Genomic DNA, 27,374 nt, shown 5'->3' with positions numbered 1-27,374 from the left:
GCCATATTTGTCTAAGAACTTATCGGGGTTATTTATAAGTATATGGATAGGATTACATTCCATAGACTTACAATATGGGCTAGTCGGCAACTTAGTCACTATCATGTCTTTGTCTACTGTCTGTCCCCAAGTCGCCCACCCCACACAAGACCAATATGGGCAAAAGTTATAGTCTTTATTTGGGCATCTAGGACTCACATATTTATTTTTACTACTGGGACAAATATATTTATCATTAGACCCATACGTCCTCTCCCATCTAAGATCCCCACATACATTCCACGGCTTTCTACCACTCGATATCGCTTTACACGCATCAAATAGCAGAACACCCGAAGAATGTACGGATTCTAACACCGTCTTATTAATTAGGGTCCCCTGAGGATCTCCATTCCTGAGAGTCAACCAGATTGTACGAGGTTGATACTCTGGACTGAAGCACTTAGGTTCTCCTACTCCTAAATGGCACACACTATAGTCTATATTTAAGTATCTACATCTCGATACATCTCCTTTACACTCGTATTGTGAATGCCAGATTAGGGTTTGGGAAATATGGTTACCTGTTCTCGTAGTCTTAATGCATACCTCACAGCTAGGAGTGTCGGTACCTCTACCTTCCTGAATATAAAAACACATATAAATAAACACTATCAAAAGCACATCTTTCGCCGTCATCCTCAGTCTTCGTCCGTGCGAAGGCGCCTCAGCTTCCAGGATGTGAGGGCTGCAGGGAATGGAGTCCTGCTCGTCTTCACAGGTGTCCCTTCGAGACTTTCCTGGCTTATATACTATGTGTTGGTAAGCGGACAGGCTTTATTATGGCCTTCTCACTCACGCACCAAATCCCTGTAACAATAAAATTTTGTAATCCACACGATTCCTCGTTACTCCGACTGAGTAGTGCGTTTTAACCGGATCTTGCAGGGATTCTCTGGATCTGCTGTAACTTGCCAAGAATCGACTGCTGCTGGTTTAACCCTGGAGTGATGTATCCACGGAGTCACTTCGGCTACTTTTATCGCTGTAGGGGTAGACAAAAGAACAACATAAGGACCTCTCCACTTGGGCCCTAACGGTACATTATTCCACTCTTTAATCCACACTTGATCTCCTGGATGATAACTATGAACAGGGGGATAAATATTCACAGGTAATCTATCTTGTACCCATTTCTGTACCTCCTCCATAGTCTTACCCAACTCTACAACCTGCTGCCGGGTAATTCCTTCTCCCAACTGACTCAAGTCCCCCCTTAAGTTACCAAGTACGGGAGGTGGTCGTCCATACATGATTTCAAAAGGAGAGAGGCCCATCCTTCTGGTAGGGGTACTGCGGATTCGCAATAGAGCTATGGGTAAGAGAACGTTCCACTTAAGTTGGGTTTCCTGACACATTTTAGCCAACTGGTTCTTAATAGTTCTATTCATTCTCTCTACCTTACCAGAACTCTGGGGTCTATATGCAGTATGAAGCCTCCACTTTATACCAAGCATATGAGTCAGTTGTTGTAGGCACTGATGAACAAAAGCTGGACCATTGTCCGATCCTATAGAACAGGGTAGTCCATATCGGGGTATTATTTCTCGTAGCAGGAATCTTACAACTTCTCCTGCTTTCTCTGTACGAGTAGGACATGCTTCTACCCAGCCTGAATAGGTGCACACAATTACCAGCAGGTAACGATGTCCACCCGATTTAGGCATCACTGTAAAGTCTATTTGTAGATCGGACATGGGGAGTCCCCCCATAAACTGGACTCCTGGTGGCTTTACTGGTCCTTGTCTTGCATTATTTTTAGCACACGTTACACATCTTCGTACAATGGCCTGAGTCAAGTTGGACAATCTTGGTATGTAGAAATGTTTTCTAAGAGATTCTTCAGTGCTGTCTCTCCCAGAATGTGTCCCGTTATGATAATTTTGGACAATTTCTACCGCTAGTGATGCTGGTATGACTATTCTTCCATCTTCTAGCTGATACCACTTGTTCTCCAAATACTTTCCTGGTTCAGTCTTTAACCACTCCTCTTCTTGAGCTGTATAAACTGGAGTCCATTGGGACAGTGGAGTTGGTATAAGAGCAGCTATATGCCCCACATACTCCTGTCTTCCTGATTCAGCAGCACGCTTAGCTGCACTATCTGCCATCCGATTTCCCTTGGTTACATCACCATCTCCTCTCAGATGCGCTCGACAATGTATGATACCGACTTCTTTCGGCTCCCACACTGCTTCCAATAGTTGTAGGATTTCAGCTGCGTATTTGATTTCTTTGCCTTCTGAATTCAGTAGTCCTCTTTCTTTATACAAAGCTCCATGGGCATGAGTGGTTAAAAACGCATACTTAGAGTCCGTATAGATATTCACTCTTAAACCTTCAGCCAATTGTAACGCTCGTGTTAGTGCTATTAATTCTGCCTTTTGTGCTGATGTTCCTTTCGCCAGTGGCCGAGCTTCTATCACCTTGTCTATTGTTGTTACTGCATATCCTGCATAGCGGATCCCTTCTTTCACATAACTACTGCCGTCGGTGTAATATTGAACATCAGGGTTCTGGATGGGAAAATCACGAAGATCTGGTCTACTTGAGAATACTTCATCCATTACTTCCAAACAATCATGTTGACTTTCAGTAGGTTGTGGCAAAAGGGTAGCTGGATTTAAGGTGTTTACAGTCTCTAAATGCACTCTTGGGTTTTCACACAACATTGCTTGATACTTGGTCATACGGCTGTTACTAAACCAATGATTTCCTTTGTAATCCAACAACGTCTGTACTGCATGTGGGACTCGTACATAAAGTTCTTGACCCAGAGTGAGTTTATCGGCTTCAGCTACTAGCAGGGCGGCTGCAGCTACGGCTCTTAGACAAGGTGGAAGTCCGCTGGCCACTGCATCCAATTGCTTAGACATGTAGGCAACAGGTCTTTGCCATGATCCCAAGTACTGTGTCAATACTCCCACAGCCATTCTTCTTTGCTCGTGTACATATAAGTAGAATGGTCGTGTGTGATCAGGTAGACCTAATGCTGGGGCACTCATCAAAGCCTTCTTCACATCTTCAAATGCCGTTTGCTGTTCTTGGGTCCATAAGAAGGGGTCGTGCTCTGTACCTTTGATAGCTGCGTACAGAGGTTTTGCCAGTATCGCATAGCTGGGAATCCATATCCTACAGAAGCCTGCTGCCCCCAAGAATTCTCGCACTTGTCTTCTATTCTTGGGTATTGGTATTTGGCAGACAGCTTCTTTTCTCTCTGGCCCCATAATTCTTTGACCTTCAGAGATATGGAATCCCAGATATTTGACAGTTGGCAAACACAACTGAGCCTTCTTTCTAGACACCTTGTATCCCGCCTTCCAGAGAATGTGTAGTAGATCGTGCGTTGCTTGCTGACAGATTTCTTTTGTAACTGCTGCTATCAACAAGTCATCTACATATTGTAACAATACACACTCTCCTGGGATGGACTCGAAATCCAGTAGATCTTGACTTAGGGCTGAACCAAATAGGGTAGGTGAATTTTTAAACCCTTGGGGCAGTCTTGTCCAAGTCATCTGGCGTTTTGAGCCCGTTACAGCGTTCTCCCATTGGAAAGCGAAAATACATTGACTTTCTGCAGCAATTCGGAGGCAAAAGAAGGCATCTTTGAGATCTAAGACTGTGAAGTAAGTAGCCCCGCCCGGAATTAAAGCAAGCAGGTTATATGGATTGGGTACAACTGGATGTATACTAACAACCGCATCATTGACTGCTCTCAAGTCCTGCACAGGTCGATACTCATCTGTACCGGGCTTTTGAACAGGCAGCAATGGGGTGTTCCAGGGGGAAGTACAGAATTTTAGGATACCATACCGTATGAACTTATCCAGATAGGATTGGATGTTCTTCTTAGCCTTCTGCGGGATGTGGTATTGTCTTAGGCTCACTGGATAAACCCCAAGTTTTAGTTCAATTTTTATAGGTGGAATATTGCGGGCCAGTCCTGGTGGGTTGTTCTCTGCCCAAACTCCTGGTATATTAAATAATGTCTCATCACTCCTAGGGTTTTGGCTAGTCAACGCTGTATAAAGTCGCCACTCTTCTTCCTTTGGTACGGATAATGTCATGATACCTGAAGGTCCATTAAACTTTAAGGATGTTGTTCCATTTGGTAGGAACGTAATCTGCGCTTGTAATTTTGATAGCATATCACGTCCCAGCAATTGGACTGGACATTCAGGCATATAAAGGAATTGATGTTTTACTACGTGGCCTCCCAATGTACAGAGTCGACTTTTAAGAACCGGTTTTTCAGCACTTCTTCCAGTTGCTCCTATCACAGTAATAGTCCTTCCAGATGGAGGAGCAACTAGATTAGTCACAACTGAATGTTCAGCACCAGTGTCGATCATGAACGCACTCCTTTTCCCCCCTATTGATACATCGACCATAGGCTCCGCTCGACCAAGGGGGATGGAGCCCGGTCGGTATCAATAGTCCTCCATGACCGTGTCAGCCAATCCTACAAAGTCCCTACCTTCTCTATCGCGGGACCTTTGCGCTGCTGGAATATACCTATCTTCCCTAACACTTCCTCTGTTCCCATTACTCCCTCTATAACCATTACTCCCTCCGGGGCCTCCTCTACCTCTCGCTCTGCCTCTAAAGTTTCCATAACCTATCCTAGGTCTGTCTTTCTCACACTGTTCTCTTCGAGGACACTCATTTCTCCAATGCCCTTCTTCCCTACAGTATGCGCACTGATTTCTACTTAGAGGTTCCTCATTCCATCTACTATCGCCTCTATCTGGGCCCCGTCTATCTACGCCTGCGATCGCTACCGCTAGCATGTCTGCCTTTCTACGCATCTTGCGCTCTTCCTCTTTCTTACTTTCTGTTTCCCTATTCATATAAACCTTATTCGCTACCTCCATTAGTTGGGTGATTGACATACCTGCAAACCCTTCTAACTTTTGTAGCTTGCGCTTAATATCTCCGTAAGCTTGGCTGACAAAGGCGGAGTTCACCATTCGGGAATTATCTGCGTCTTCCGGATTAAAGGGGGTATACAAGCGGTATGCCTCCAATAATCGGTCATAAAAGACACTGGGCGCTTCATCACTTTTCTGAATCACCTCAACTGTCTTCGACATGTTAATAGCTTTTTTTCCTCCGGCTTTCATGCCAGCAATTATAGCGTCTCTATAGGCTCTGAGTTGAACCATATCAGCACCATTTACATTCCAATCGGGATCGGTGTTGGGATAATGTGTTGCGGCCCATGCTGCTGGATTAGCTTGGTTCAAAGTACGGGCTTTATCCTCTAGTGCCTTAATGGCTGCTTGATTTATTCTTGTCCTTTCCTCATTGTTAAACAAAGTCATTAATAACTGCTGGCAATCAGCCCATGTCGGGTTATGTGTCTGTACTATTGAGGTGAACAGATCAGTCATAGCTTGTGGTTTCTCAGTATACGAGGAATTGTGGGTCTTCCAATTTAAAAGATCGGTTGTCGTGAATGGGACATATACAAAGACTGGGTCAGCATGTGCCATTTGGCCTGCGGCATCGATATAGGCTGACCCAGGATTCAGACGAAGAGGCATCTGATAGTGTCTTAATTGTTGGGCACCGGTCAACTGTCGGGTCTGTATGGGGCTACGTGGAGGGGCGTCAGTCATAGGTTCCAGTCGGGGAGAAATAGGGTATGGGGATATGGGAGCTTGGTTTTGGGAAAAGGTTGTAAATAAAACACTTCGAGCCGAGCTAGATGAAGCTTGACCGGAAGTCTGAAGTGGCGCCAAATCAGGATATTCGTTTTTAATGGGGGTTGGTTCTGATTCCGGAAGGGGAGATTTAGTACGAGGGGGGGTGGATCCTGTACTGGAGGAGGAAGCGGAAGTGGATGAGGGTAATGAGGGGAGGGTTGCAGGACTTCCTGCGTTTGCGTCACTTCCTCTTAACGGAAAGTAAGGGGGCGGCAAAGGGATCTCGGACTCAGGGGGCGTGTCCAAAATGGGCCTAACACCAGTCCTAGTGGACGAACAAGTCCTAGCTACCATGAGGCGACATTGCTCCTCGTGGCATGTCCGGAGCCATTTTGGCGAGTCATTTACGGCCTGTCTCCAACAATCAATATAAGGAAACTGGCCGTAAAGTTCAGGCCTACCTGATACAGCCACGTGTAAGCGCTGTACCAGAGTTGGATCCAAACTGCCACGTGGCGGCCATGCCGCAACCAAAGTAGGCCACTCCCTAGTACACAAAGTGACCAAACGTACAGGAGACATTTTAACCCCAAAATCACAAGTTTTAAATCCCTTTTTAAAATTCTTCACCATACAACCTAAGGGATCCGGAATCGTTGACTGCGACACACCCATACTTAACAATGGAACGTCGTCGACAACGAATACTATACACGCGTACTATTCAACAGTCACACCCGTTTCCTCTGGCAACAGCACCACATGGTACGGTTACCAAGTGAAACGTACACAATAACAATAAACACTCAGGGAATTCCCGTACACACACAGCTGCTACACCAGTCACTATATAATCAATATTATGCCCTTTGGCGTAACTATACAGTCACCCACGCTATAATTCTCTATATACGAATTACCCGTCTATAACACACCCCAGTAACATCGTCTTTTACAAATAGCGGTTACAGTATGGTTAGCATAGGTCAAAGCACAAGTTAAGGTCACAATACAATTATTAGTGGTTATGGTGTTAAACATGCAATGGACGACAATGATTAGTACTTATATACAGTGTCAGTAAATATACAGGGTTATGGTACCGTGCACTATGATACAGCAACACACTATTAACACTCTCGCTAGACGGCTGAGCTCGCGCTATCTAACAAGATATACACTTTACTAAAACAATCGTTAACACATTTACAATTCCCAACTAAACTATTGGCCAGTACCTTGAATGGACTACCTAAAAACAATCTACATACGTTTTGGTTAGCCACACTGCCCAATCACCACATATATAGCGAGCTAGAGGACCGAATTTACACAGACGCCTCTTAGTCGCACTATCAAAAGTCTAGTGGGTTCCAAATTTACACGCCTTCCCACTTAGCCCAGATAGGTTGAGAGCTAGCGAACCGAATTTACACAGACGCCGCTTAGTCTCCCGGTCCCTCCGACCTAGCGAACAAAATATACACCCTAGAACGCTAGTCTAGACAAGACACCGGTGTCCGGCTAGGGCTATTTACACCAGAGCCCCGCCTGACTAACAAAATCAAACGGTCTGACTAAAGAGCGTTCGATCGAGCGGTGCGCCTTCGCTCCTTCCCTCCGACAGAGGGGGCAGATACACAGATTCAAACCCCTTTGGGCCTACCGCACAATCGGTATACCCCTAGTGGGTCCTGCCGTCTAAAACAGCAGTTGTCTTACCTCCTCGTTCCTGAACCTGAGTTCACACTCATCGACGGGGACACCCCAGCACTTCTCACGTAGAGGCCGATGATCTCCTGGACAACAGACCAGTGGCGCCGAGACGAAGGGAGGTCCACGCAGAAGTTCAGGGGTGCAGCTGTAGAGAACGTGGGCAAAGATAGACCGTCTCACGCCTCTGCCTCTCAGCTACCGTTGAACAATGAGCTTCCCGGCCAATGCACCAAATGATACCGGAGAAACTGACGGAAGCCAAGCACAGAGAGATGGACACAGGTTTCTTCAGGAAGGAAGAGATTCTTTATTGGATCACCGATCGGGACTCAGAGGGACTAACGTCACCAAAATACAGCAAGTTCTGAGCCCCGGACAATAGTGCAGGCTCCTTATATAGGCACATAACTCCTCCCATATTAAGCTCCACCCGCACATTCTCTTAACCAATCAACACAAATAAGAATTAACTTCCTGTTTGACCGCATGGCTTGTCCAGCACAATGGAGGAGGGGGAATACTACATCCTGTATTCTTGCACATGCTCCGTACACTACTGATCGTATCTTGCCTTGTGCAACCAACTGATCGATACGTCAGCATATGCACGTACACATGCCACATGGTAATCTCGGCCTACTAAATTTATTTTTACCGAGATTCCACCACACTTAGACACATGAACAAGAACAAAATTCTCCAAAACCGCAATCTTTTACATTGGCCAAGGAAAGGGACAGCATATATGCACCAAAGGCAGTGGTTTTGGTACTTCGAGTGTCTCTAGAATATATAAAAAGCTGTACAAAACACCACGTTTGTTCTAATAATAAACATGATTATAATAGGAATGTTTTTTAAATATCCGATTTTAATTTTAAACTCCTATTATCAAGCGCCGTGGGAAATGACAAGCACAGAAATATGACATAAGAGATACGGTAATTATAATGAGACTTTTTATCTTACACAACATTTTCGGTTTTAAAAGAAGTAACATACATAACATACATTCTAATACTTTGGTAGAGTCCATTAATAAGCTTTCTATAATTCTCTTAGATTAGATCAATTCTTCTATTAGGAACTCTGTTTTTATGTAACATAATTTGTAATGTGAAGGGATTGTTTTCCACAAATTTATGACTTCAGTAATGCATACTAAATTAATCAGGCCGAAAGCCTGAATATTACACTGCAGTACTGCAATAATTATTTATGAATACAGCAATTAAGTTGGAAGAAACTGTAGAAAAATAGAGTGATTTTTTGGAGAAGATTTTTCGGATGTCCAAACAATACACGGTTTATATCAGAATATAAGTGAACAAGGGGCAGACTGTCTGGCAAGATAGCAAGCACTCTGTGATAAACACGAGGAGCCCCACAATATGTCACTTTAACACCGCAGAGCCTGCTAGTAAATCCAAATGTATCTGACTGAATTATGATGAATTATTAAGGACTAACTCAAAACTGGGTATAATTGTGTTTGTCTTCACAGAGGTTCCTGCTAAGTAAAATACAAGCTACAATTATGGCACCAAGTGATAACACAATAAGTCTATCCAACGAGTTAGATATTACCTTTTACTACCAGTATATTCATGCATGGTCATCTTACCAACTCCTCCCCTGTGCAAATGTCCAGACATGTATGTATTTATGGCAATGATTCCACCTCTACGTGTCATGTCAGGACAGTCCTGGGTTCTGAAATCTGCTTGGCAGTACTGGACTGGTACATTTCACTGGCAGTGTAAAAATGGCACAATGGGCAGCAGTTTGGTTTCTGAACATCTCAAGCAATTATATGCATCTTGCCACACGAACTAATGTGAAATGTGGTTTGTGGCTGTTAGCAGGGTGTCCCTAACATTGCTGCAATCAGTTAGATACTGCGATTTTCCTATTAATACATTTGTATATACATTAATCAGCTCAAGAACTGTATGTGCTTTAACAGCTACTGGAAGTTAAAGGGACACTATAGTCACCAGATCTACCTACAGCTTGATGTAGTTGTTCTGGTGAGTATAATCATTCCCCCCCCCCCTCCCCCCCCCCCACCTACAGCGGTAAAAATCCACTATAAACGGACACTTAGGATTCTTTTCCAGACATACAGGGATGCTTCTGATTAAATGGTTGAGAAACACTGTACAGATTTATTCACTAAAGACAAAATTGTAGGGAATTCAAAGTGAGTTGAAAGGGACTTTTTATTTTTTTTTTAAATCAAATTTAAAACCAAAATAGAAACATAGCTGAATTTGACCTTACATAATTCAATTTGAATTCTCACTTCAGTGAATAATCCTGGGAAGTAGACTATGTAGATACCTAGAAGGGAGAGGACCTAAATCAGTACCAACCAACCAACCAAGTATACATCATCAGAATAAAGAGAACGCTACAAGCTGCTGTCTCTGTCTTTGCTCATCTCACTTGGCAGCTTTGTTTACTATAGCAACATTTCCTGCTTGGTGATACTTCGTTATGTTTGCTGTACACAAACGACTTGCGTTTTCTTAGGTTCTCCTTGCAATATATGTGCTTCTTATCATAACATTGTTATTGTTATGACGTGGGTACAAATACACATGCCATAATGAAAGAACATTAAGCTATACAGTAGAAAAGCTAGCAAATTTATAGGTTTTAATTAAAAATGATTTTAAAGGAACACACAAGCACCATTACCACTGAATCTCACTGCAATGGCTACACTGACAGAAGAGCCACTCGAACACCCCTAATGTAATTAATCAAATTCCTTTAGGAAGGTTTGACTCCTTATCTGGGGTCCTCTGGACGCCATTCTCTGCCTTCACTACCAACGCCAGGAGCCAGAATGAGCCCTGTAGCTCCAGGCATAGCTCATTGGCTGGAGCTGAAGCAGGCTCAAAAAACATAATACAGATGTTCCCGTGTTGGCATAATGGAAAGGATGGCGGTTTCCAAAAAAGCCAAACACGTCGGTGTTACACTCGTGAACCCTAGATTTTGGAAGAGAAGATTACTAGTTGCTTTAAATCAAAATTTGTAATTTTAATTCGTCTTGATACATTGTACTCCTCTTATTGCATGCAAATGTATACCGTATATACTCGTGTATAAGTCGAGAAATTTTAGTCATAAACTTCATTTTAAAACGCAAAGTCGACTTATCCACGGGTCAGTGCTAGTTTCGATAGAATTTTGTACATTGAATGTGGGGCAATGTTGACTCCCGAACGCCGGTCTCTTAGCTGGTCGGGAAGTCGAATGGGCAGGGTTACAAGTTTCAGTGGGGTTCGCGGGCTTGAGATCAGAGATCCATGCCGTCGACGACCATGTACTGCTGCCTGCTTTCTGGAGACAAGATGGCCGCCAACTGTTTGAACATGTGCGTTCGTAGATATGAATGGCGGCCACCCAGGGAATGCTTGTTTGTGGTTAACAGCCAGGTGTGGTCGGTGATTACGAGGTGTTACAAGGGGGACTACACAGAGTCTGTTCGGTAACTGAACAGAAGGGGAACAATTCCATTCAAATGGAGGGGGATATCAGATGAAACAAAGTACAAATAAGGGAACACGTACCCTCGACTTATCCACGAGTCATGGCATTTTCACAATTGTTGGTCAAAAAACTGCACTCGACTTATAGACTAGATCGACCTATAGATGAGTATATCCGGTAAGTGAAAAGCCATTTAACTTGTTAAGATTCTGATCTTTCTGGCCTTACAGCTATACCCATAGCATAACAGTAAATACTCCATCTATGGGGGCTAAGAAGAGATACGTATAAAACCATTATCATTCATGACAAGTTGGCATCCCAAAACACCTACAGAATTATTTACTAAAGTCACAGGTCAGAATAGCCAAACTGCAAATTTCTCTAGGTCAACAATGCTTTGTTGACTACTCTAGCCTTAAATTTAAAATTCACTTTGAATTCTCACTTTAGTGAATAACCCTGCCAGTATGTACATGCGTAGGTAGTACGAATTATGGGATGTCGGTCACATTACTTGCTGCTGCTTCATGGAAAGCAGTGTGATTCTAGTCAGGGTACAATGCTCTGTAGAACAGTATACATTGTATCTTTTAATCTGCAATTTGCTGGAGAATTCATCATTTGCTAGTGACCTGCCATCTACACAATGATAATCAGACTCTCACAAAAGGTTTGTGTTTTCTGCCAATACGCATTCCTTCCCTTGATTACCACTGGTAATACTGTTAAGATATTTGGCTTCAGCACGGACCAATCGCCTGCAGACTTGTACGAGATAACCCGAGAAGTATCAGAGTTCCATAAAAGTTGCTTTAACTCAAGGGTTAAATGCTAATCTACCATAGAAGAGAACAGAAGCGGCTACGAGATCACATAGGGATGATTATTAAATATAGCAAATTGGCATGAGCGCTGAATTAATGAATAAGAGTCCCTGTGTAATGAATGAGTAAACTGTTCTTAATGAAAGCAGTTCAGTCAGTATCTTTTTCGTACGCCAAACCAGCAGACCTTTCCACAGAGGACACGTGCTTATATCATGCCACATTCTGTATACATACTCCGTGCCAATCAAACATTTGTTTAAGGTTTTCTAAGCTCCCCATCATCTCTGCAAAGTAGGCAGCATAGGCAAATGACGACTAAATGAGCCAGAAGATAGTTCACGAGGAATATTTTCATGGAGAAAAATGAATTAGGTGGTGGATAAATATTTTAAAACAGGATATATGTTAATCAAGATTTCCTGTGTATTATGTAAAGCAGGGAAGGTCAAAAGGTAGACATGCAGGATCTTGGTGAACTACAACTACCATAATACTTTAATTTACCTTTTTTAGGCCGTCCCTGACACTGTCCTTATAATAGGACCACCAGTATGTCACTAGTACTGCAACTTCCACCAACTACTCAGCAATTGGTTATTTAAAGGACATACCCCATATACCTGCATCTTCTAAAAATTTTGGAACCGAATCCCCACATTTTTACTCAAAATAGGGGATTTTATATTTTGTTTATATTGGAATGCATCGTATTTCCATATTTTATTATATGGTCCTGACAGCAGCCTTATAAGAAGTATACATATTCAGCTAAGTACTAATTTTCCATTCTATAGATCATAGCAGAGGTTCAACCAATTTCGGATTTTTCACACCCCTCACTTATCATTCACGAATACATGCTACTGAAGCACTTACTGGGGGGTGAGAAGTAGGTCCCCAACAACAAAACACATGTATTTGCTGAGAAATTATATAAAAGAAGTGTGTAAACGTTTGGGCATTTATCACAACTATTTGACATTTTAATGCCTGAAAGACAGCACATCACGGTCAACACTGTTGCATGAGATAATAAACTTGCATCCATGAGACATTTACTTCCACGAGATTCTAAGGTTTCAACATCAATCCAGAAACAATAGAGAGAAGTGTATTCATTTATGTATTGCCAGGCGCTTTTAGTAAATACCTGTATCTAAGAGTAGTGGACAGGAAGTCACTAAGTCTATTAACTTCAAGAAAAAAAAAAGGAAACTTTTTTTTTTAAATTTTTTTAAAAAGGCACTATCCATTCTTGGTCATTAAAACATCTTACTTGATACTGTATTATTGCCTTGCGGCAAAGGTGTGTTATTCAAGGAATATCCAAAGTCACCACAAAAATCGGGTCTAGAGAATTTCAACAAAGGTGGACCTTTGCTCTAGGAGTCAGCATACGCCTGTGAATTTGGTAAAGCAAGCATTGATAACATTGACTAGCTCATGTCAAGCCTGGAATCTTAAGCAGTAGTAATTGGTTGGCCACTATGGAAAAAGGGGATGCATACAAAAGCTGTTTAAGTTTTGGAGGCACTGGGCCCCAAGACTCTTGCGGAACAAAGAGGTAAGCTTATTATTATCATCATCATCATGCAAGTTAGCTGTGACTTGATAAAGGCAAAAATAAAGTTAGAGGTAAAGGTTACTATGTTCCCTTAAATAAACAAGTAGCAGTCAATGTTCTCTCCCAAGTCTTCAAGGACCAAGATTCCTCATGGATAAAGAGATCATTCAATAATAAGACCGTTACTGGGGATCAGGATCACGGAGCAGGGCCACTTCATATGGTGATAGGAAGGGTAGAATTACCCATGGATGTTGGCTATTTGGAACTCAAAACTGATCCGTGTGAACCTGGGATAAAAGACTACTGGGGTGGAAGCTGCCACTACTGTTGAGGGTGCTCCACTTGGTAACAGCAGCAGGATTAAAAGGGACATCCTTAAATGTTCCAGGTCTGAAAATAAAATGTATTTGTTACATTTCCTGAAGCACCCTGACACTTTATGCTGCCCGTATATTTTCTAATTAAACCTCTGCTCGAACCCTGAAAGTATCCTGGCATTTTCTTTTTAACTATGTGTTTGCATTATACACTCTTAAAGACTCTGTTGCAGATATCTGTATTGCTTAGTGTTTTTTCTGAATAAAGATTTTCATTATACGATGGATCTCCCATTAGAATTGCATTCTATGCACACAAGCTCTACCTAGCATCTGTGCCATACGGCATCAGATAAACCATAGGCCTTTCCTCCTAAATACTTCCCCAGCTCAATCTCTAATTACAAACCATTATGCATCAAAAATATGGAATGATAAACGGAAAATGGTCAACTCCTGATGTAAGGGACTAAAAGTGTGGTAATTGCCATTATGATCAGCAGATATATTACATTGGTGACTCCTCCCCTTTTACATGTTCGTACAACTTTTAGGACACTCCCCTATATTCTATTAAAGTGATCTTAGGACGAAGCACATGTTTACCAGATTGAATGCCCCTCTGCTTTGTTCCATAACAGCTTTTATCATCACAATGAAAATGTGCTGCTGGGGCAAAGCAAAAATGATCTTCGGTTTGGTGTCTTCAGAATGATCTCACATCAATCTAGATTGATTTCCTTGCAATAGAATAGTCAGCTGTAAGGGGCCAACTGTGAATGTCTGGATGATCAATTGATCGATAGAGCGATAGATAGAGCAATAGATAGGATTGTGCACCAAAACATCTGCACAGAATATGGGCTGGACCTCTCTAAGCTCAGATACCACTGAGAGTGGCTGAGAAGAACAGGGCTAGGATCCAGATGGACTTCCAGATCCAGACAAAAAAAGCAAGTACTGGCCAACCAACCCGACAATGTGGACAAGGAATAGAATACTGCACTAGGGTGGATGTGGAAATACTCCGTGACTAGAATACAGGCATAGGCAACCTTCGGCACTGCAGATGTTTTGGACTACACCTCCCATGATACTTTGCCAGCATTATGGAGGAAGTCGACAACATCTGGAGTGCCGAAGGTTGCCTATCCCTGTACTAGAACATCAAGAAGCAGGAATATGAGATGTGGACAAAAACCAAGGCCTGAAAAAGGAGCTAGAAAGGATGTGGAGACACACACACACACACCTCTCTCTCTCTCTCTCTCTCTCTCTCTCTATAAAGAGATGTAGGCATGTATTAGGAGAAGTCTCCAACAGTTTGAAGTGTTGAGTACATGCACCCACTTGGGTTATGCTTTGAAGTCATGTACACACTTCTCTTTCGCTAGGTGTTGAGCACCAATAAAATACGGTATCTAGATATCCACTATCCCAGGGCACACATTGTGGCTTCTGTGACATTAGACACATGGCTAATGCTTTATATTCCAATTTTTCAATCATCTTGCTTTCGGAGAGCTTTTACACTCCGGTTGATGAGGTCCTTTATCGAGAGCATTCATGTGCTGGGTGCTTGAATGGTCTGCGGAGGGCTAGTCGGCCTGTGAAAAGGATTACTGAGAGATCTGAAGCAAATGGATTTGACAGGCTCACAAAAGCGCGTCTAAAGCAAGGTATAAATAACTAAAGATTTCGTTTTCAGGAAGAACTCCAGTTACCATTAATTAGATGTTCATTCAAACCAAGATACGTGGATTGTATTACATCAGTCTGGGTGAAAACATACTCTTGATAACTGATACGTTCAAAGAGTTTCATTGCATTGCCGAGCCTGCGGATTTATTTTTAGGAGTCTTTTAATGAAGACAAATAAACATGCCTTTAAATTTTAGGATGAAATATTCAATTTCTCTCGTTCATAAAACATTTATGTCTCCTCAGTACAAAAACAAAAAAAAAACTTGAGGTGCTAATTATAAACTAAGAAATATGCCACAAATTCTAAATATATTTTACATGGCAGGGCTAAAATAAAATATTTATCTTTACTAGTGTACATAACACTTGGCAACATACCATGTAACTATACATACTTTCGAACTGAGAATGGATTTTAACCTCTTAAGGATCTCTCATTATTATTATTTCTAAAGCACCAACAGATTCTGCAGCGCTGTACAATGGGTTCATAAAAATGAATCCCAAAAATATAGGTCTCCCTGACATTTCTGATTGATAATTGATAAGGATGCAATGCCATGGTTACTATAGTGTGACCGTGATATAAATGCTGTTTGGTTCCAGATTCTCTGACTCAAAAGCTATATACTGAGGGAATACATTAAAGAGGCATAAAAATACATCTAACAGCAGAATAAAATGTATCAATGCCATTTGATTTGGAAACAGACTCCTCCAAGCTTCACTGTAAAGGCTACAGAGGCTGCTCTAGTCACGGCAAGCCGTTAACTGCAGCCTGCACTAACTGAATCATTAATACGTGGACTTGGTAGAGTAAACACTGTATTACCAAACAAAACTAAATCCCTCTGCCACATCATCAAAAGAACTTGGAATTTTCCCGATGGTTTAAAACAACCACTGAGTTTTCTGATGTGTGTTTTTACGTCACTGCTGCAGAGAATTTGCACAGGTTAACAATGGCATTTACGAGTTTTAGTTTCTGCTTCTATAATTAAAGGGTAGGTACCATACGCTGTAGGTACCATAACGGCTCTATTTCATTGAAGTTGTAATAGGGTCTAGAGTCCCCTGGTGCTGCCCTTCCATTTAGCGTTAAAAATTATTTTAAAATGTTTTAATTCTAAACAAGAGTCCCCCGCAACCCTTCCCCTCTGAGAGGAAGCATTAGCCTAAGTAACAATGGGTGGCTGTGATTGGTTGACTTCATCAAGACTATCACACTACATTTCATTATTTGTCATTTCTTTTAGATGCCATTCTCACTCTTCCAGGTTGTTAGAATTATTTATTGCATACTATAACCAAATTCACTGCTATAGACTGTATATAGTGCTACAGTGTCCGTTGAATACGACTTTCAAGAGGATAAAAGACCAGAAACAGGATGCTCATGAGGTCTAAACAAATTTTCATCTCTGTTCACACAGCAGGAGAGCTACAATTAATTAGGAAAGCTGTGGGGGCGCGGGGGGAGTACAAAAAAGAAAAACGCAAAACAATTTAAGAAGGTTTGCTGTACTCTTAGAGTTCAACTACAACTGTTGAAGAAAACATTCTTCAATCTACACACAAATGAAAACATTAAATCATTTAATTCATAATTATTTATTTTTGTTACATGCTATGCTAGGATGTCAAGGGGTTCTCCATGTGGGAAGTTGAAGGGACATCCCTTTCTTTAACCCCTTAAGGACCAAACTTCTGGAATAAAAGGGAATCATGACATGTCACGTGTCCTTAAGGGGTTAAAGGACCACTATAGGCACCCAGACCACTTCAGCTTAATGAAGTGCCAGGTCCATCTACGATTAACCCTTTCTGCTGTAAACATAGCAGTTTCAGAGAAACTGCTAGGTTTACCTATGGGTTAATGCAGCCTCTAGTGGCTGTCTCATTGACAGCTGCTAGAGGCGCTTCCGCGCTTCTCACTGATTTTCACAGTGAGAAGACGCCAGCGTCCATAGGAAAGCATTGAGAATGCTTTCCTATGAGACTGGCTGAATGCACGCGCAGCTCGTGCTGCGCATGCAGCCGATGACGGAGAAAAGGAGGAGGAGAGTTCCCTGCGCCGAGGGAGCCTGGCGGGGGAAAACAGGTAAGATTTGACCCCTTCCATCCCCTAGAGCCCGGCCCTGAGGGTGGGGGGGACCTAGAGACCCTATAGTGCCAGGAAAACGAGTATGTTTTCCTGGCACTATGGTGGTCCTTTAAGCGGCTTGGTCACTTTTCTGCTTTTTATAAAGACATACAGAAACACGAGTGCGTCAGGAATACAAATCTGCATTCATAACATTATAGTGTCCCTATCGAGGGTAATATTGTGTCCACCCCCCCTTTCTGGCATTTAAAACCCTTGTTCCAGTGCGGATATTCCTTTGATGCTGCTTAGTTCTCCTCCCAAGCAACTTCACGTAGGAGGCATTGCCTCCTCAGCCGTTGTCCAAAAAGAATGCTCCTCATAGACTCAATGCTTTTCTATGGGGCTTCCACATCAAGTTTTACTCCGTCAGCGCAGTGGACGAGGCTGTAATTTTGACAGCCACTAGACGAGGACTTAAAATTCTCAAAAAGTGCAATGTTTTACATTGCAGGTTTAACCCCCTAGTGACCTCGGACGTATCAGGTACATCCGGCAAATACTGGTCCTTAACCGACCTCAGACGTCCTGGATACGTCAGCAGCGAATTAGAGTGCTGGAAGCGATCATCGCTTCCAGTTGTTCTGATGGTATTGCAGCGATGCCTCGATGTCAAGGCATCCTGCAATACCCCTCCTCAATGCCGGGTCACCAAGCGATCACTTCCAGGTTGCCCCACGTGGTACCCAGCAGTGAGCCAGATCATGGGAAGACATCAGGCCGATGCTCTGCCTGTGTTGAGTGCCTCGTGGGGTGAAAGCACGCGGTGAAGAATAAAATTTTAAAAAAAAATTACAAAAAAATTAACTCCCCCTTCCCTCCATTCACATGTACATACCCGATCGACGCCGTGCCCCCGCCAGCGATCGGTGTTCTTCAATGGGAGGGATAGATATATATCCCTCCCATTGTGGTGTGCCGAAACCGACATACGGGTTGGCCTGTAACTAAAGAGGGCCAACCAGTTAATAGATTTCCTTTGTGGAGTGGTGGGTGGGGCAACCGGAAGTGACCAAGCGCTGTCAGCAAGGTATGGAGGTAAGTAGTGGGTTTATATAGGCCGGTTGCAACCCCTCCCACAACTCCAGGCTCCGCCTTCCCATTTGAGGTCAGGGAAGAAGGCCGTATTATGAACCTATACCTTTAATCATTAGTATAATATACTAAGTCGGTTGTGGTGTGCCGAAACCGACGTACGGGTTGGCCTGTAACTAAAGAGGGCCAACCAGTTAATAGATTTCCTTTGTGGAGTGGTGGGTGGGGCAACCGGAAGTGACCAAGCGCTGTCAGCAAGGTATGGAGGTAAGTAGTGGGTTTATATAGGCCGGTTGCAACCCCTCTCACAACTCCAGGTTCCGCCTTCCCATTTGTGGTCAGGGAAGAAGGCCGTATTATGAACCTATACCTTTAATCATTAGTATAATATACTAAGTCGGTTGTGGTGTGCCGAAACCGACGTACGGGTTGGCCTGTAAATAAAGAGGGCAAAAGAGAATTATCAGTTCCACACTTTAGTACATATACTTATACATATGCATTATTACCAAAGGTTTCCTTATTTTGCCAATTGTTTAAAAGCTTGTCTCAACTCTTTCTCAGGTTGAGGTATGTGACGATGGTATGCCGAAGATTTCCACCATCCTAGTTTTTTAATAATATGAACTGGTACGTTTTGGCTGGAGGCTAATGTAGCTGCTCCGATACGAAAGGAGTGGCCTGTATAGGCTGCGGGATCGTACCCGATTCTTGTGAACAGTAATCTCACGTATTTGATGAATTTTGATGTAGTCAAGGGTTGACTGTGAATTGTGAGGAGAGGAGCTTGTTTGGGCTGATCAGCCATACCTGCCATGTATATATCAAAGAAGTGCAAAGCCGTTGATTTTCCTTTTTTTCCACATTGAAATTTGCCAGATTGGTTATGTTGCCTTTTAGAGCATATGGTAGCCCAGGAATGAAAATTACCCCATGATGGCATACCATTTGCAAAAGATGACAACACATGGTATTGCAAATGGGGTATGTTCAGTCTTTTTTAATAGCCACTTAGTCACAAACACTGGCCAAAGTGAGCGTTCATAATTGTTTTTTGCATTTTTAACACACAAACCAATATAAATGCTAACTTTAGCCAGTGTTTGTGACTAAGTGGCTACTAAAAAAGACTGGACATATGCCATATTGCATACCCTGGGTTGTCTACTTTAAAAACATATGTACATGTGAGGTGTGATTCAGAGATTTATGACAGATAACAGTGTTATAATGTCACTATTGATCAATTTTAAAAATATATATTTTGAAACAGCAATGTCCTACTTGTACTTATAGCCCTATAACTTTCCAAAAAAAGCTAAGAACATGTTAACATTGGGTATTTCTAAACTTACAAACTTAGCACGGCTTTTTTTTGGCGGTTGATCCAGCGCCGATGTCCCTCGGCGCTGGGTCATGCCCCGCCCACGCTCCTCCACTGCCGACAGGGGAGACCTAATGCGCATGTGTGGCAATTGCCACGCGCGCATTAGACCTCCCCATAGGAAAGCATTATTCAATGCTTTCCTATGTAAATTCCTGTAACGTTGGAGGTCCTCATGCATAGCATGAGGACATCCAGCGTCATTTAAAACACTTTGTGTTCTAAGAAGCCGGAAGACCCTCTAATGGCAGAAACGGTCTGGGTGCCTGGAGTGTCCCTTTAAGTCCTGTAAGCTGCAAGGTGAGGGCTCCATGGATCGTATTTTCAGCACATCCCACAAATGCTCATTCAGATTGAGATCTGAGGAATTTGGAAGCCAAGGCCTAAACAATTTGAACTCTATGAACAATTGAACCTTGCTTTGTCATGTTCCTCAAACCATTCCTGAACCGTATGTCAGGGTCCATTATCCTGTTGAAAAAGGCCACTGGCATTAGGGAACACAATTGCCATGAAGGGTTGTACATGGTCTACAACAATCTCTAGGTAGGTGGTACATGTCAAAGTAACATCTACATGAATGCCAGGACCCAAGGTTTCCCAGCAGAACATTGCCCAGAGCCTAGCACTGCCTCTGTCAGTCAATCTTCCCATAGTGTATCCTGCTGCCATCTCTTTCCCAGGCAAAGGATGCACATACACTGTCATCCACCAGATCTAAAGGAAAACGTGATTCATCAGACCAGGCAACCTCCTTTGATTGATCAATGGTCCAGTTCCTATGCCCACGTCCCCATTGAAGGCGCTTTCAAGGCTGGACAAGGTCATCATGGGCACTCTTACCAGTCTGCGGCTACACAGCACCATATGCAGCAAACAGCGATGCACTGTGTGTTCTGACACCCTTTTATCATGGTCAGCATTAGGTTTTTTAGCAATCTGAGCTACAGTAGCTCTTCTGTGTGACTGGAAGAAATGGTTAGCCTTCGCTACCCACATGCATTAATAGCCTTGGGAGTCAATGACTCATACATCCTAGCACCACCTTTGGTAGGTATTAACCCCTGCATGCTGGGAACACACAACAAGACTTGCCGGATCTGACCTAGTCGTCTAGCCATCACTATCTGGCCCTTGTAAAAAAAAAAAAAAAAAACTGAAGTTTTCTCTTGACCATTTTTTCCTGCTTCCAACACATGAAATTCAAGAACTGACTGTTCACGTACGGCCTAATATATCCCACCCCTTGACAGGTGTCATTGTAATGATATAATCCATGTTATTCACTTCACCTGTCAGTGGTTCTCATGTTGTGGATGATCAGTGTAAGCAGCAGCACAAATAAACGCATAGCAAAAAATGACTTTTTACAAAGACAATCATAGTTAATTAGGCTAACGGTGTATGAGGAGAGTTTCAGAGAACACACAAAAGTCAATGGCTGAGAAGACAGTCTATTCAGAGCCATCAGTAGAGGAGCATGGCTACTTAAAGGAGTCCTCAAGGCTAGAATAGACCTTTTCATTTTAAATGCATTATATAGATAATATACATTTACAATACATGGACAGGTTCCACATGTCCAAGTTCTTAAGTCCCTCTTAAAAACATATAAATACAACATTTATTGGGGGAGAAGAGGCAATGCATCAAATTAGAGGGGTCTATAAGGATGCATGAGAAAACCCAATAGGTCAAAATGTGTGATTTTTGTTTTTGTTTTAAGCAATCAATTTCATGCTAATACATCTGGAGAGCAGGACTTGTTTTTATTGGTGAATGAGTAAAAGGAACCTAGGTATTAACAAAATTCTATTGTTTATCATAATACAGTAAGATAAGCTTGTTGGGTTCATATCGCGGACAGTGTACTTGGGAGAGGCAGTAAGCTCAGTGGATTTGGAGTGAAAACAAGGAATTACATGTTTAAGTAAGGTACATATTAGTGATGAATATTTGACAATAGTTAAAGTCTGTGTTCGTGTAAATGAATGTATCATAAATAATGTCCCTTTTAACAATTGGTCTAATGGTGCTCAACGTTTCGACTCACCACTAGTCTTTGGAGAGTGAACATTCAGCCCTGGCAAGTAGAAATTCAGCAGTCCAGGGTATACTATGGCTTGCAATGGCAAGTAACATTTTACCCCACTAAAATGTAAGCTCATTTGAGCACGGACCCTCAACAACCGCTGTTCCAACTAGTCTTGTTACAAATACTTGTCTGTTAGACAACCAATTGTACAAGACCTGGCTAGTAGCATAGGGCTACACATTTTAAACAATAGGTCTAAAATAACTAACTAGACTTGTACATCAAAAGTTGACAAACTATTTTTATTGTAATGTAAACGCACATTATGATGCCATGACGTCATAGGATGACTAATCTCTTTAACTGAACGGGTTAAATGTTAGATATGCTCTTCTGACACAAAATATATGCACCGGACTAACAAGTCTGAGAAATGTGACAGTGATTTGTTGACTAATAAACATACACGAAGCCTTCCTAAACTAATCAATTCTCTCAGCTATCCAAATTACAAACAGTACATTTTAACATATTTAGAAACAAGAAAAAACACTTATTCACCAGCACAAATACCCAAATCGGCATTGTGCCAGGAAAAAGACGTACAACCCTATAGAAATATACTTATGATTAAAAAAAATATCCTACATTTTAACATACTAAACGCAAATTCATTTATTCTAAATTAACATTTTGTGTTTGCATTAGGAAAGAACAGGTTCAAACACTTTAAAGAGGCACTCCCAAGTATCACAGTCAGCATAGCTCATAGTAGTGTTAATACTGCCTATTGACTATGGATGCTGTCCTCCCTTTTGTTTGTTAAATCATTTGAGTGTGGTTTGACATCATTGGGGTTCTCCAAGGTACCCAGAGATCAATACCTCTTCAGCCAAAGTGATAATACAGAGTTTAAACGTTTTATCAATTTAAATTCCATCCAAACTGGACAAGAATGCTAGGTCGAGAGCTAACCGATCCCTAGGTAAATACTATTTATCAGCATTACAGTTTGGAGCCAGATAATGTAATTACCCTTTCAGGCACTGGAATGCCCGAATTATCTAATCTTATTATTTTATCACCAACACCTAGACTTTTACCTGGCACAGTATGAATTATGTCAAAGGCAAACAATTATCACCCTCTCAATGTGGTAGTCTAGGTGCCAAGCCCCTGCAACTTAAAATATTGCCGTTTTGCAGCAACAGTACAATGACAGGGGCATGGCACCCAGATAGATGTGACTAGAGGACACCTACCTTGCCATTCTTTCCAATTTCCATCTCTACGATAGCAACAGGGGTGTTTACTTGATCTGCGTTTCTGGACTGTGACTTCAAGTCTATTCTCCACTTCATGCCCTTCAGTGTGTTTTCCCATTTGATCTGACTGATCATACTTTCCCGAATTTTCTTCTTGTGGTTCTTCCAAAATTTTCCAAGGACTGCAGCCTGCTCTGCCGTGATTCCTCCTTGTTTTTTACTCTGAGCAGTTAGGAAAGCTTCTATTTGATTTAAATCCATATCTGCGGACACAATGGACTAAAGAAAAAAAAAAAAGGAAAATATATAAATTATCATTTCTCCTTATTAATAATATAATATGCCTAAGTATAATTAATCCATGTAAACAAAAATCTCCCAGACACAGCAGTTATAAAAGGCTGTCAGGGTCATTCACTATATGCAAATTTTAGGAGTTGGTGAAATGTTCTAATTAGACGATCTTGGCCTGCATGTCGGGCAATTCTTCACACTACTCTGCTTGGTAAATAACCCTGTAAAATCCAAGAAACCCCACCGAAATCCCATGCAAAGAACTCTGATTAGCCCTTTTTTAGATTTTACTTTGCTTAGCTATGGCATGCATACTGTGTATATTATACTACACACACATATATGTATATATATATATATATGTATATATATATATATATATATATATAGGAAACATGGGGGGATGTATGTATTGTATATATATATATATATATATATATATATATATACACACACATATATATATATATATATATATATATATACACATATACACACACACACACACACCTTTTTATCTCTTATTTTAGTCTTCATATCCATACACACACACACACAAACTATTCTGATGCTAGTTTCAACCATCATTTTAATGTTCACTCAATCAAATATTTATGGTAAACTACAGTCTAATATTAATACATACATGTGCAAGTTCAGTATTGGGCCAGAACTACTTTTTGCTAAATGTAATTTTTTTTATGCAGTTTAGTAATTAGGTATTTTACTTAGGATAAAAAGGTGGCAGCAGTAGCGGAACTACCGCGGTCGCAGCAGTGTCCATGCCCGTCACTCCAGGGGACCCAGCCGCGCTTTGGACCCCTGCGACCATGGTGCCCGCCGCCATGTGTTGCGGCCCCAGGCTGTGTGGTATAACAGCCCGGTTGCATGTTATGGGGCCCATGTTGTTAGGGCCATCCGGTGACTATGGAATTCCAGGGGGCCCGGTCAGCGCTGCGGCGCTTTATCTCTGTCCTTAGTGAGATTGGAGGAGTGACCGTTTTTTTTTCTGGTATTCACTCATAGAGAGATTGTTTCAGATGTAGAACATATCGTATCCCTAAGACTTGCAAACAACCTATCTCAGAAGGTGAAAAACAAGTGCAGGAAGGAGCAGCGAAAGACAGAGGTAAACAAATCAGCCGCAGCTCTGGGACCAACGCTGCAATGTGAAGGGGGTCAGGACTAAAGAAATGTAACGTTTAAAAATAAAATTAATTTTAAAGAAATGCTGGTTGCTACAGTCTGAAAGGAACATCCATAAATTGCCAAATGCCCATGAATGCCAGGGGTGCCCTGATGTCCCCTTCACCTTCATGCTACTAGCAATTGTCTCAACACTGTACTATCTGTAGTAGCACTCCAGTTGTCTAAAATACATAGTTACATAGCTGAAAAGAGACTTGCGTCCATCAAGTTCAGCCTTCCTCACATTTGTTTTTTGCTGTTGATCCAAAAGAAGGCAAATCTTCTTTGTTTAAATGTTATCACATACAATAAAAGGGACAATCTAAGCATGTCAATCACTACTGCTTATTGTACGGCTTGAATAGCTTTACAAAACCCAAGGCCCTGCAAACACCAAAAATGTGCTCCCTCTGCTGCTGTCCTGATAATGAGAAATTTCACCTCCTCATTAGCCACTCAAATTTAGACCCTTCGCTGGTAGCTTATCCAACCAGGCACTCACATGGTGTGAACAAACATTAATTCCAAAACGTTAGTGCTCCCCCCTCCCCTTTTCGACTTCTTGTATGTGACTTCATTACTGCCACTTGCAGAGAACAGACCCAAGCAGTCCTTTTTCCAAAGATAAAGCTATGACAGAGATTATAGGAGCACATGTAATGCTGAGCTCTGGCAGGAGATCAGTAAGGCTGCCAAGCACTCTGTTTCTCCGCAAAGTCCTACAGGTCAAATATCTCAGCCTATGAGACATTGTAAACGCAATCCATCTTTTTGTCACATGCGGACGCCAGGATCAACAAAGATATTTTCACACACAATATATATATATTTTCGCTGGAAGTCCTGTCCCATAATAGAGCAGCTTGACGATTTGATATCAGACAGACCAGCTAGAAAAAGAATTGTTTCATTGTCAGCAGTGGTGGAAATGTACCAATGGTGCTCCCTGCCAAAGAGAAAAGGATTATCTTTAGCTAAATATTTTCAAGGAGCATGCCAAATATTTTTCTATTAATGGAATCCAATTACTGCAGAAAGAAAGAAAGAAAAAAAATAATACAGTTTCTCTCTTTCATGGTTTCTACAGGATGTTTTTGTCCCATTTAACAAAATCAAACTAGGTTTCTAAAAAACTATTTGGTTGAGTAATCGTCTACGAAAATAATAACATCTACTTAGAGAGCATCTTTTGAATTAATTGAATAAATAAAATATCCCGCTACCCCAGGCTGCTCACAGCGCATATATGCAAAGTGGCTTGACTTTTCTAAGAGAGTCAAAGAGGAGAGTCAGGGACTTGGACACATATTTGTCCATTCCCAAGATCAAATTCTCTCTCTGATTCAGAGTCCCCTTTATTGTCACTGTGCATGTGCAAACAAGGGCAATGAAACACAGTTGGCCTCTGAACTGATATGCAGCAGTATTTTAAAATACCATTCTAAAAAATTTACTTCCAGATTAAGCTTTACAGTTAATACTTGATATCACAATTCCTGAATACTCAAGAATACAATCCTTCTAATTTAATGGTGAATTAAACACTAGGTTTGTGTTCCTGTCCCTACAGTGTTCCTTTATTGCAATCACAGAGCAATGAAAGCATATAATGATGTGAATAATGTCAGAGGAATAAGCGTCAGGCTTAAGGTTGCAAGATTTTTTTTTTTTTTTGTATATTGCCGACGTTACACGAAACAGTGTGCAAGGAGACAGAATCTTCTTAGAAACAGAGCAATAGGAGAAACATGAAAAAAATCCAGTCCATTGGCAGATCTCTAGGAATAATTAGTCTTTCATATTATGACATGTAATCAGGAGAAATAAAATAATATACAGTGGGGGGGGGAGCCAACGCTTGAACCGAGCAGTCGCCATTCCTGATCGCTCCTCGCTCACCGTGTAAATTAAGCCTGAAAACCACGAGACAAACCCGTCCAAACTGAAAATAAATCGCGGCACTGCCAGCCGGGCGACAAGCTGCACACACTGATGCCTTTCACGTTCACCCCAAGGCAAGCAAAACCAAAACGCAAAACTGGGGCCTACCACACATCACAAGCACGAGGCCTAGAAACTTTCCTCGACAGTTTTCTGGAGGCACAGGACATAGGAGAACCCGAATCCCACCTGATAACCCCGCAAACACAAAGCCTTCATATGGGACGCAGATCACAAAAACCCGACAGGGACATAGGAGCCATGCTCCAACGGCCTGCGGCACCTAAGACTCCACAGACGGAGAACCCACAGCCTGAAATACAACGGAGCGCTGTACGGGACTCACCGCCTCCACACCCCTCGACGAGCCTTCACCTTACTGATAGCTCAGCTCCGACAACCAAAGGGGATCTTAAAATGCTCCTTGCTGAACTACACCAAATGATGGCGGCGGACAGAACACTTCTGCAGGCCGAAATACGGGCCAACACAGACCGCATTAAGGCAGCTGAGGGAGATATCCAAGTCACCCAAGCCACAGTGTCCAACTTCAACGGCTCAATACAGCAGCTACAGGCCCAGCAGGACATCATCTCACAACGGGTGGCTAACCTAGAGGACCAACAACGCCGGAATAATATTAAGATTCGGGGCATCCCAGCAGGAATAACGGCGGTGGAACTACCGCATTACACCCGGAGGCTGCTAGCCACTATCTTGCCACCAGCAGTGACCAAACGACTCACCTTAGAAGGGATATT

The 27,374-nt window shown here is 42.1% G+C and overlaps 1 protein-coding gene across 1 annotated transcript in view; it reads right to left on the bottom strand.

The window, feature by feature from the left end:
• Positions 1 to 27,374, bottom strand: part of COMMD1 (copper metabolism domain containing 1) — a 130,379-nt gene that overhangs the window by 53,323 nt on the left and 49,682 nt on the right. Inside the window, exon 2 of the mRNA XM_063443755.1 lies at positions 23,188 to 23,469. Coding sequence (XP_063299825.1) covers positions 23,188 to 23,469 — 282 coding nt within the window. The remainder of the gene's footprint in view (positions 1 to 23,187; positions 23,470 to 27,374) is intronic.

Source organism: Pelobates fuscus, chromosome 2 (genome assembly GCF_036172605.1).
Source record: "Pelobates fuscus isolate aPelFus1 chromosome 2, aPelFus1.pri, whole genome shotgun sequence".
Taxonomy (NCBI): domain Eukaryota; kingdom Metazoa; phylum Chordata; class Amphibia; order Anura; family Pelobatidae; genus Pelobates; species Pelobates fuscus.
This window is presented reverse-complemented; position numbering and strand designations above follow the sequence as displayed.